The sequence below is a fragment of the Salmo trutta genome, chromosome 19 (assembly GCF_901001165.1).
Source record: "Salmo trutta chromosome 19, fSalTru1.1, whole genome shotgun sequence".
In the NCBI taxonomy this organism is placed as follows: Eukaryota; Metazoa; Chordata; class Actinopteri; order Salmoniformes; family Salmonidae; genus Salmo; species Salmo trutta.
Genome location: NC_042975.1, coordinates 12,788,914 through 12,801,296, shown reverse-complemented (window position 1 = coordinate 12,801,296; position 12,383 = coordinate 12,788,914). Strand labels below are relative to the sequence as shown.

Sequence of the window (12,383 nt, the reverse complement as noted above, 5' to 3'; positions counted from 1 at the left end):
GTTATAAGTAGTTCAGGAGACAACATATCTTTAAATTCAGATTTAAATTATATATTCATTACATTCACATTTGAGTAATTTAGCAGACACTCTTATCCAGAGCCATTTATTCATCCCAAGTAAGTGTTTATAAGGAATTAACCTAACCTGCGCAAGAACCCTAAGCTTGGCAACACTTAATTTGAGTCTCCTTTCAAATAATCTTTCTATAAACATTATAATGTAGTTCATTTAATGATTAATTAAGTAAACATACATGCATAAGGGCTATTGCTCATGATTAGTAGATGATTACAGGCTCTTGTAATTAATATAAACATATAGACCTACTATTTACTGATGTATAAGGCCTAATGTCAATATAATGACTATGGAAACAGTCTACTAGTTTGTAAGCAGTTTATAGTTAGACAGATTATATGCAACAGTGTTGCATTTTCCTTTATGGTTTTCATTCAAAATTGATCAATAGGCTTGTTGCTTGTAGGCATACAGGCTGTAGCTGCATGCACAAAACTGACCTCACAATCGGAATCAGTTCTTTGTAGCCTAATTGTTAACTTCATTACTGAGTGGTCAGCAATTAATCACGAATAACCAAATTACTTAAAATATTGGCACTTTACAGGACTAAAATGCAAACTAGGCCGGGTGAAGCAGGAGTTCTGGTGGAATGTCTGAGTTTCCAGAAAGATGTAGAACTTTAGAAGAAAAAAAACTGGACTGTGTAAACGTGCAGATAGGCATGTATTATATTACCGTAATTACCTTCAGTCCAGACAGCAGTATGCATGTTGGTTGCATCTGTAGCCTAGTCTATATCCCAAAATGTATTTTCTCTTCCAAGACGTGTAGAACGGCTGGAACCAGCTCATTATTTACATAACATTCCAGTTAAGATGGCTTCAGACATGTGCTGGAAAGTAGCCTACAAGAAGGAATTTGGACCATTCCACAGATGGCGTCATTTTGTGCGCTAGGTTATAGGTATGCTACCATTTTATAATGTATAATTGTGGTAATAAGGACCTTCCTTCCATTAAGTGCGCCATGGTATCCACAGCCCTTCTATTACGGTTTGTCATCAGTTGCCAACTATACGAGTCTGATTTAATGCTAATACCACCGGTGGGTTTGAAGGGTCCTAAAATGAAGTGCGCATTTTGTAGGAGGTCTTTGATCTTCTCTACGGATGAGAGGAGGTTCTGTACGTGGCAGGGGAAAACATCTCTGCTTGTCACACTACCGTTCTCCTAGCAGCAGGATATTATGCTCGCAGCACGATCGTGGATTATAAAAAAAACAAGAGTACCCCTGCAAAGACATGGTAAACTGTAATATTACAATGTTTTTGCACTCTAGTGTAGTACAACTGTTTTTCACTGCATTGAAAACACCTTTGAAAAATGTAAAGGATAAATTGACGTATTTAAAAAAATATATTGTATTATTTATACCAGCATTTACTTTGAACGTTTACACAAATACTGCTTTGTTGAAAGCTATTGTGTAGTCTATATTTTTTTTAAATACACTTTTAATGAAATACAAATATATGGTATTTGAATTACTCAATACAGTCTGCAAAACTTAAATGGGTCTCTTGTGCTGCGTAACGGTGTTAATACAGAGTACTGGTGACTCCTTAATCCACCCACTCCATTCACTGCAATACACAGTATACGGTATGCTTATTGGCTTGTAAAGGGAAAACTATTCTACCTGTCACAGCTAAAGTAGGGTGGGAAATACTCAGTAGGGTCTCTACTAACCAAATATAGTTATTTTTGGAGGGGGACTGTGTCATACATACCCAGCAGCACTTCGTTCTCCACCACCCCTGTGGCCATTGATTAAAAAAGCCCTCATAAAAATGTATAAAAATTCAATATAATCTGAATGAGTTGCACTGTTTTGAAATGAGTGCGTTTTATTTTGAAGGTCATTACCATATAAACTGACGTCATCATTTGTGCTGCTGGCAGAATACTCGTGCTACCCCGGGCGGTCTTGAATATATGTTCTGATGCTGTTAAAGGTGTAGGATAGTCTTGCAATTACAAGGGAAAGAAACGGTAAGATTTCATATACATTTTAATGTTCCAGATGCATACTGTCATGATATCGTACTTGATCTAATATGTAATATCCACACAGAGGCGCGCATCATGTTATTACTTTAACATGCTGTGTATGGTTGTCAATAACAACTGCCCCGTTTTATGGGACATTCTTGATGCTAAACTTGGGATTTCTGCCGAATTATTGAATGAAATCGTGAATTGCTCGCTTTTGCGCATTCATTTGCTTTACGTGCCTTGTTGGCAACTGTAGCATTATGCAGCAACAATGTAACATGACTTACAGAGAAAGTTTTAAAAGTTTTAGCCAATATTGCAGAATGCCATTATAACTTCAGGTGTTTGAGGGGTAGGTAAGCTATAGGTATTTCTAACATTACATATACATTCACCTTTCTCTCAACATAAAAAAAATCGAGAGATTTCAGAACAATTTACATTCACGAGACCCAGAAGTGTTCCAGTGACGGGGATTTCTAGAAAAGTCGGTGTCTTGGCTGACGTCACTGGCATTGTAACTGCGTGAAGCAGCAAGAAGATGTGATTTCCAGACGTTGAGACAGCCGGTCTGGGTTATTTTTGTCTTTATGCTGGGGAGGGGTATTGGATACTTTACTTTGATCCGTGAATCAAATATACACATATCTAATTTATCTGTGTAACAGGGAAACAATAGAAAGATCTGCAATAGGCTAAGTAGCCTAGTTATAACAGTACTACAATGAATATTTTATATTTGAACCTCTTACTTTTAGTACACCTTTGTGCATTCTGGCTGCAGATATGGCAAGCAGCCATGCAGGTTTCAGAACTGAGAAAACTAAGAAGCAAGCATCCCAAAACAATCCGTTTGAGAAATAAGAAATAAGAAAATGTCTACACATATTCAGTCTGAATTGAACCCTTTCTGCTCTATAATCCATCAGATTCAGTAAAGTCGTCATTGACAAGTCGTCATTTACTCCTCTATAGGCCTACAGTCAGAGGGAACTGCTCGAATAAGACGAAGGAACAAAGTCATCATTCCCCAGAAACAAATTCGATTTCATTGGGGGCAAAAACTTGCAAGGGACATTTCTCATATGCAATGTCATTATCTGTGTACAGAGACTCTACTACAATGTAGGTTTATATCTCAATATTCTGTTTAAAGAACAGCATTACTTGTGGGACTGTGTGCGTGCGTGTGCGTACGTCTGTGTGGGGTGTAACTGTTTGCGAATGTTACTGCAATATAACACCGGAATTATTTGAGCCCATATGTGTACAGAGCCAGGAGGGAGCTTGGTGCTAGATCGAGTTTGTGTAATGAGTGCCTGCACTGCTTGAGTCAAACTGTATAAACAAATATCCAGAGAAATGCCAAAATAGAGGTGAGCTAGCAGTGACATCATGAGGCTGAATGGTGGGCAGTTTTGCTGCGTCCTTGATTGGATGCTTTGCAGTTCATTGTGGAGCTCACGTCAAAGGTTGCTCAGGCTGACAAACAACAAACAGTTATAGTAAGACCTGGACTGTATTGAGGATCTTGATCACTTAGCCCTGACCTTGTGTCAACTCTGGACCCTTATCAAACTTACTGGATCTCAGCTCATCATACATATTGGAGAGGTCACTCAGTTGCCAATACTGCTCTGGAATGGTTCAGAGTTCTGTTCTTGGACACATCTCCTCCTTTCAACTCAAGTAACACCTAGAAAACATTTTTTGACCAGTGTGCTGCCGAGGTGGAAGGAAGTGAGCGCGTTGGCCTCCTGTTCCCTCTAAGCTGTGCGGGGGCGAGCAGCTCCCTGGGGACTGCCGCCCAGAAGAATTATCAGCCCTCACAGAGAAGCACAATATTCAACTTTTCCCCCTTAGGCAACACTATCAACGTTTGCTTTACTGTGGGAATTGTGATCGAATCAATGCAATTTTAGCCACTTTCAATGCAACGTGCCGAAACAACTATGCAAGACTTAGTATGCAAAACGCATCGGAGTAGGTTTCTATTGCATTGAGAGGCACGACTCAGGTCCGTACTCTACACAGACCGGTGCACCATAACCAATAAGAGCTGCAACATGCCTATATGCAAATAGACCATTGCCATATGGATCTGTGCCATTCACTTTGAACTTGACTGTGTTAACAGTATGAGCGGTCGTGAGTAGATGTGCTTGAAGCTTCTAAACAGCTTCTACCCCCAAGCCATAAGACTCCTGAACAGCTAATCAAATGGCTACCCAGACTATTTGCACCCCCCCCCCCCCCCCACCACACACACTGCTACTACTCTCTGTTATTATCTATGCGTAGCCACTTTAACAACCCTACCTGCATGTACATAATTATCTCAATTACCTCGGTACCGGTACCCCCGCACATTGGCACATTGACACATTGACTCTGTACCGGTACCCCCTGTATATAGCCCCGCTATTGTTATTTACTGCTGATCTTAAATTATTAGTTTTTCTTATCTCTTAAATTTTTCTTAATTTACATTTTTGGGGTATTTTCTTAAAACTGCATCGTTGGTTTAAGGGCTTGTAAGTAAGCATTTCACTGTAAGGTCTAGACCTGTTGTATTCGGCGCATGTGACAAATACAATTTGATTTGATGTAGCCATGTGTGCACATTTGTTCATATCCTTTGCTAGTTAGTGAGTTGTTAGCCCAGTTATAGATCATTTGCAGTCAGCAATGGGGGAGTGATTGCTTCTTACAAGAGCACAAAACGTGTACATTTCTAGACAACTTTGAAAGGCGAGTAGGGTAAATAGCTTTTTTTGTTGTCTTAAAGGGGCAGTGTTGTATTTTGAGACAGGTTTGAATAAGCTAAGTAGCCAATAGGCAGGGTAGCATGATTTGTCTGATTCTCTGTAAAAATGGTATGGGAAGTGTATAAACAGCCCTGCATGTTTTATTCAGTCTCATGGGATGTAGAACTACATTGAACACCACACGTTGGCTGCTGCTTTAGGCTGAATGATTGAACAGATATTTCCATGTTAAGGGATGCTTTTTCTCCATTGTTTTTGATGGTAGGCCACTCTGGTAGGTCTACATTATCATCATCCACAGTAACCTACTTGACCACTGTCTGAAACAGTAACGTAAAGGGGGTACAGCCTCAGTTTTCACAGTAAACGCACAGAATTTTCACAACATTGAAGTTTGCGCTCAGCTGACCTGAAATTTGCTCAGCACCCCAAAAAATTAGAGGGAATATTACTCCTGAGGTGAAAGGTGTTGTGGGATGTATGTTCTAGCAGTGTGTTGTGAGTAATGACAGATATCTGGAAAGGTGAAGTCTGAGGCTTGGGTGGGTTGTCTCAGCATGTTCTCAGCCTGGGGAGGGTGGGTGTGTTTATGCTTGATCAGGTCATTTATCCAGATTAACTAGAGAATATCTATTTTTACACAACAACAGTTTCACTGTGAGTTCATCCCAGCCTCTGGTCAATGTTAAGCAAAAAGAAATAGAATGTAAATATAATGTCAGTAGCTAGATTGGTATATAAACTAGAGCCCTACCGATACGTTTTTTGGGGGGTCCGATACCAATGCCATTTTTTGTGGGGGAAAAAACTTACCCATGCCGATATTTTGTAATTATTTATTTTATTTAACCTTTATTTAACTAGGCAAGTCAGTTAAGAACAAATTCTTATTTACAATGACGGTATACCCCGGCCAAACCTGGATGACACTGGGCCAATTGTGTTCCACCCTATGGGACTCCCAATCACAGCCGGATGTGATACAACCTATATCACAGATATACCGTGACTTTGGAAAGTATTCAGACCCCTTGACTTTTTCCACATTTTGTTATGTTACAGCCTTATTCTAAAATGGATGAAATAGTTTTTTCCCCTACACACAATACCCCATAATGACATCACAATACCCCATAATGACAAAGCACAAACAGGTTTTTAGAAATGTTTGCTAGTAAAAAAATAATAAACAGAAATATCACAGTTACATAAGTATTCAGACCCTTTACTCAGTACTTTGTTGAAGCACCTTTGGCAGTGATTACAGCATCGAGTCTTCTTGGGCATCACATTACAAGCTTGGCACACCTGTGTTTGGGGAGTTTCTCCCATTCTTCTCTGCAGATCCTCTCAAGCTCTGTCTGGTTGGATGGGGAGTGTTGCTGCACAGCTATTTTCAGGTCTCTCCAGAGATGTTTGATTGGGTTCAAGTTTGGGCTCTTTCGGGCCACTCAAGGACATTCAGAGACTTTTCCCAAAGCCACTTCTGCGTTGTCTTGGCTGTGTGCTTAGGGTCGTTGTTCTGTTGGAAGGTGAACCTTCACCCCAGTCTGAGCGCTCTGGAGCAAGTTTCCATCAAGGTTCTCTCTGTAATTTGCTCCGTTCATCTTTGCCTCGATCCTAGTCTTCCAGTCCCTGCCGCTGAAAACATCCTCATAGCATGATGCTGCCACCACCATGTTTCACCTTAGGGATGGTGCCAGGTTTCCTCCAGACGTCCTTAGTATTCAGGCTAAAGAGCTCAATCTTAAGAATTTGTTCTTAACTGACTTGCCTAGTTAAATAAAGGTTAAATATTTGTATTTATTTTTTAAATCTTGGTTTCATCAGAACAGAGAATCTTGTTTCTCATGGTCTGAGAGTCTTTAGGTGTCTTTTGGCAAACTCCAAGCGGGCTGTCATGTGCCTTTTTACTGAGGAGTGGCTTCCGACTGGCCACTACCATAAAGGCCTGAATGGTGGAGTGCTTTAGAGATGGTTGTCCTTCTGGAAGGTTCTCCCATCTCCACAAAGGAACTCTAGAGCTCTGTCAGAGTGACCATCAGGGTCTTGGTCACCTCCCTGACCAAGGCCTTTCTACCCCGGTTGCTCAATTTGGCCCAGCGGCCAGCTCTGGGAAGAGTTTAGGAGGTTCCAAACATCTTCCATTTAAGAATGATGGAGGCCACTGTGTTCTTGGGGACCTTCAATGCTGCAGAAATGTTTTGGTACCCTTCCCCAGATCTGTGCCTCAACACAATCCTGTCGACCTCATGGCTTGGTTTTTGCTCTGACATGCACTGTCAACTGTAGGACCTTATATATATCAGGATAAGGTAAGGCCCAGATGCAGACCGTGTCGAAGTAACAATGTTTATTACAGCAACAGAGTCAACGGTACAGGATGGCAGGCAGGCTCAGGGTCAGGGTCAGGCAGAGGTCGGTAATCCAGATAGGGGCAAAGGTACAGGATGGTAGGCAGCTCAGGGTCAAATTATTTCCAAAATTTGGAAAAAGTCAAGGGGGCTGAATACTTTCCGAAGGCACTGTAGGTAGTGCTTTAGCTAGAAGCCATCTCTGCTCCTCCTCCTTTCCCTCTGCTCATAACATCACACAAATTATTATTGGACTCATCATCTGAAAAGGCTCAAGGGATTGGTATAATTTTGATAAAAACTATGAATTGCAAAATGATGGCATAGGCTGTACGTATAAATCTATCAATTCTGCCCTCCTTTTTCAGTGTTTCACTTTTAAAAGTATAGCATAGAAATAAACAATTTGAAGCATAATGTAAGACTAGTCATAAATATTTCAGAATTTTAAATCCGTTGTCATAGCTTTCACGTTTCAATCATAACTAGACACAACAGTTATTGATTAAGCAAAAATGTTTCTTGCTCCAGAGAGCACCTTTAGCATGCTTGTCACGTCCTGACCAGTAGAGGGAGTATTTGTATTGTAGTTTGGTCAGGACGTGGCAGAAGGGTATTTGTTTCATATGGTTCGGGTTGTGTGTGTAGTATTTAAGGGGTGTTTGGTTTATGTATTCCGGGGTTTTAGTGTATGTTCTGGTTTGTTCTATTTCTTTGTTGTCTGTGTGGCTCCCGATCAGGAACAGCTGTACGTCGTTGTTCCTGATTGGGAGTCATATATTAGGAGCTTGTTTTCACCTGGGGTTTTTGTGGGTAGTTGTATTTTGCACTGCTGCGTATAGCCTGTAAAACTGTCGTCTGCCGTTCTTTGTTTTGTTGTTTTTTCGTGTTCTCTTTATTTAATAAATATAAAGATGAGCATCCACATTCCCGCTGCGTTTTGGTCATCTCTACACAACGACTCCCGTGACAATGCTTCAGATTCATGAGCTCTGTTTGACAATTAGATACCACACTGTATTTAACTAGATGTTGTTGTTGGTGGTAATCCCAAATTAGAGCTGGATTAAGGAGAAGAAAGGGGTCCAGACAGTGTGGCGTGAGCTGTGCTTTATTAGACAAACTGTCAGTAAACAGTCATAACTGAGAAATGATATGGTGAAGCAGCTGGAGAGAGTTTAGAAACACTCTGCACAATGCTGCTTCACACCCTTTATAACCTCACTGTAAACTCTATCTCTCTCTCTGAAGTATGTCTTGTGTGTGTCTATGTCAACAGTATTTGGGGTTTTATATAGGAGAGAGAAAGTGGAAAATGTTTTTTTGTCTTTGGTCAAATGAGTACTTCTTTCAACCAAGTAATTCCTCTGTATTTGTGAGCCAGAGGTTTTTGGGCTTCTTAACCATTAGGGAAGCAAATGAAAACAGCAGTCTAGTACACTCTGCCTGTCCCCTAACCCCATGACCCCATGAACCCAAGTTCCAGACATACTGTAGTTGATAACCAGACCTTTTAGCAGTCTTCTACTCCAAAGCTCTACTAGCTTCCCTCTGATGTGTTTTAGGAGGCGAGGACAGCGGATATGATGAGTCAAGGGAAATTCTTTTGAGATTCACTCTATTAGTCATCCTTTCTCATCAGGCACGTGGTGGGCCAGCCCCAATGAAGGCCCTTGGTTTTGCAGCCATTTTAGACTCAGATGACAAGACGCCAGACAGCACAGGGCCTACCAAGTAACAACTGGCCAGTAATGGCTCACATAATAGGAAAAGGCCTGTTGGAAACTATAAACACACAGCATTATTGCACAGACAACTTTCAAATAATGGAAACATTGCCAGTTAAACAATTTTTTTCATATTGCATCTCTGAAAGCCTAATGTAATTTGTTGTGTCACGATAATGAAAAGGATATGCCTGATTGACTAACTGACTTGCCTTTCTTAATTGCCCCTGAGGGAATACATAACGTTGAATTGAATGACTGACTGACGTGATTGTGTGATGTCATTGCAGGTCTTGTCTACCAGTACAATGAGAAAATACCCGTCCCTCCTCTCCCTGGCTCTGGTCTGCGGCTGCTGGAGCGTACAGGCTGAAGTCTTCACCTCTATAGGTAAGCCTATATGTACTGTATACCTATACAGTAGTGTATGCCTTTACCACTGCAAATCTACAAGTAGGCCTATAGCATTACCCTTATATGTATGACATCAGGGTTTTTTGCGTAGAAAAGTATTGAGTGGGCTGCCTAAATGTTTTTTTCTGACCACCTAAGTCCAAACAATAAAATCAAATAATAATACAACTTTTTCAGTGTAAACTTAAACAACTAAAACCAGATATAAAGTATGCAGAAAAGATAATGGATCTGTATAGTATTTAAATAAAGAATCTTTGAGAACTAACAATCACCAAAATTAAAGCTAGACAGCCAGGGAGAATCTAAAATGCCAAAGATGATGCATTCAGGAGTATTTTGTCATGGCATGGGACCCACACTGATTTTGTTATAATGTTTGAGTCACTCAGATAGCATAAGAACATGGCATAAGTCAATAAAAAAATTATCTCGAACACATTTTCTAAGTCTCTGAACTCTTCTCACATCTGACCCGCATAAAAGCAGCATAAAAGCAGCATAAAAGCAGCAAAGCTATCAACAGAAGGAAACGCTTGCGTCAGACAAAGCTTAGGAGAGTTTACATCGTTTAAAGCAGCCTTTTTAACCGATTTTCTCAATACAACAAATATTAGTAACTAAGCAAGTAGAAGTTGTTCTTATTCAGTCCAATTTCTGAAATAACATTTTGAACTTAATTTCACTCCAAGTGGCACCAGCAGCCTGTATAATGTTAGTTGAAGTAGTCTGTGTAATTTACTTTACTTTGCTTAGTTTGGCAGCCATTAGACTAATATACAAATGTGCCGTGAAGCTGTTTCACTCTCCTCCGGGCAACCGCATTGAGCTCACTCCTAACTGTCCAGCGTTGCTATGGAATTGTTTTCTGCATACAGCGGCATCCACGCCCCCTTGCCTCAAAGACACATGGGTATTTAGAATGCGGTGTGGTTGGACACATAATACTATACAATCTCAGCAGAGGAGGCTACGTGTTGAGCATTTTTTTGCGTTTTCACTTACTAAAGTCTGTGTAGGAAACTGTTCAGAAAATAGCTTAAATATTTCACGGACCATTAAACCGAAGCACTTTCTGCATCCACTTTCTCTCAGGAAATGATGATCATGGGAAATGACTCAACCTGGTTGCCTAACACGTTTATAACATAGGTGTACAGTAGTCTGTTATAACACAGTTCTAACACAAAAGATTCAGGATATTGAATGGGTCATTTTCAGTTTTCAACTTCACAGAATTGCTTTTTTTCCTTAAACCTTCTATTAGGTCAAATGACAGACCTGATATACACAGAGAAGGAGTTGGTTCAGTCCTTGAAAGAATACATCAAAGCAGAAGAGTCCAAACTAGATGCTGTGAAAAGGTGAACACTACAATCTGTAACCATAGAATCTGTAACCATAGAATCTGTAACCATAGAATCTGTAACCATAGATTCCTTTTAGCCTTTTTTCCCAGTGATGTTCATTTGCCAGAATACGCCTAACTGACAGATGGAATAGGTCAGTTTGAGAGATGATCAATGATCGGATTGTAGCACGACTGGAGATTCTTTTCTACTAGACTGAACCTGACTCTTTCCCTCCATGTGCTGTAGCTGGGCCAACAAGCTGGACGTGCTGACGCGTGTCTCCACCTTAGACCCGGAGGGCTACCTGGCCCACCCCGTCAACGCCTACAAGCTGATGAAGAGACTCAACACGGAGTGGTCCGAGCTGGAGAGCCTGGTGCTGCAGGACCCTTCAGACGGTACGACAGGGATGGAGGGAGGGAGAGGTTACAGCTTCTATATAACTTCTCTCTGTGTGGGTGTGTGGAGGCTTGTGGAGAAAGGGGTGTGGGGCCAATTGTGATCCATCATGCTCCAACCCCACATCTGCAGAGTAGAGTGGAGCTGAGAGAGAATACTGGCTGTGCAGCTGTAACTGTATCTGTTTACATTGGTCACGTCTTCAGTGTGTGCGTGCGTGTGCGTGTGTGTGTGTGTAGGTAATTGTCTTCTTTCTTACCTATATGTTTGTCTTTGTGTGTAAATGTGGACCCACCAGCTTGGTGTTGTCAGATGTCTGGAAGGAGGCTAAATGGAAGGTCCAGTGTATTTGTTGATATTAGGGCTGGATCGTAACACACTCTGTCTGTTTGTTATCTAGCCATCAGTAGAGGCAACATAAATACCTGTAGATACCGTTATTATATCAGCTAGTCTCCCTTAGCCTATACGTCAGTGGTTCTCAAACCTCTCCTCAGTGACCCCCAGCCGTTCCATGTGTTTGACATATTCCAGAGCTAGCACACCTGATTCAACTTGTCAACTAATCAGCAAACCCTTGGTTAGGTGAATCAACAAAATATTGAAATGTCTGGGGGCCCCTGAGGAGAGGTTTGAGAACCACTGCTATACGTGACTAGAATCACAGTTTACATTCTCTAGTTATCTGAACCTCACACACTAGATCACACATTATATCATTGCACACCAGGCAGCTCCACTGCAGATGTTCTGTGCTTGGTGCCTTTGACTATTTGTATGCGTCCCAAATGCACCCTATTATTGCTGAGCGATTAGTGCTGTTTGAGGTCGGTTCAGTTTCATTTAGAATTTACTTACAATTATTACTGTTTTTGATTTCAGTCATTTTTTTAGACCGTAAATGCACTATGCTGTCACATTCGTTGTAAAGATGGGACCAAGGCGCAGCGGGAATGTTAATGCTCATCTTCTTTATTATGAAGAAAAAACAAAACTTAATCAAAACAACGACGAGAAAACAGTCCTGTGAGGCACACAGCTACACATACGGAACAACTACCCACAAAAACCCATAGAAAAACACCCCTACTAAATAGGACCTTCAATTAGAGGCAACGAGGAACAGCTGCCTCCAATTGAAGGTCAACCCAATAAACTAAACATAGAAATAGAAAGACTAGAACGAACATAGAAATAACTAACATAGAACATTAACAAAAAACCCCGAAACACATAAAACAAACACCCCCTGCCACGTCCTGACCAAACTACAATAACAAATAACCCCTTT

At 40.9% G+C, this 12,383-nt stretch overlaps 1 protein-coding gene across 4 annotated transcripts in view; it reads left to right on the top strand.

Moving 5' to 3' along the window:
- The first annotated feature begins 1,245 nt into the window (after positions 1 to 1,245).
- The window catches only part of LOC115154003 (prolyl 4-hydroxylase subunit alpha-2-like), a 35,356-nt gene continuing 24,218 nt past the window's right edge, over positions 1,246 to 12,383 (top strand). The window contains exons 1-4 of one of the 4 annotated variants that reach the window (XR_003867805.1): positions 1,246 to 1,327; positions 9,218 to 9,317; positions 10,609 to 10,705; positions 10,940 to 11,091. Coding sequence is in view for 3 of the 4 variants with exons in the window: in XM_029699755.1 (XP_029555615.1) it covers positions 1,325 to 1,327; positions 9,218 to 9,317; positions 10,609 to 10,705; positions 10,940 to 11,091 (352 nt within the window). In the remaining variant the exon portion in view is untranslated. Of the gene's footprint in view, positions 1,328 to 1,976; positions 2,076 to 9,217; positions 9,318 to 10,608; positions 10,706 to 10,939; positions 11,092 to 12,383 lie in introns of those variants that run through there. The other 3 variants (XM_029699755.1, XM_029699753.1, XM_029699756.1) reach the window with 3 other exon arrangements.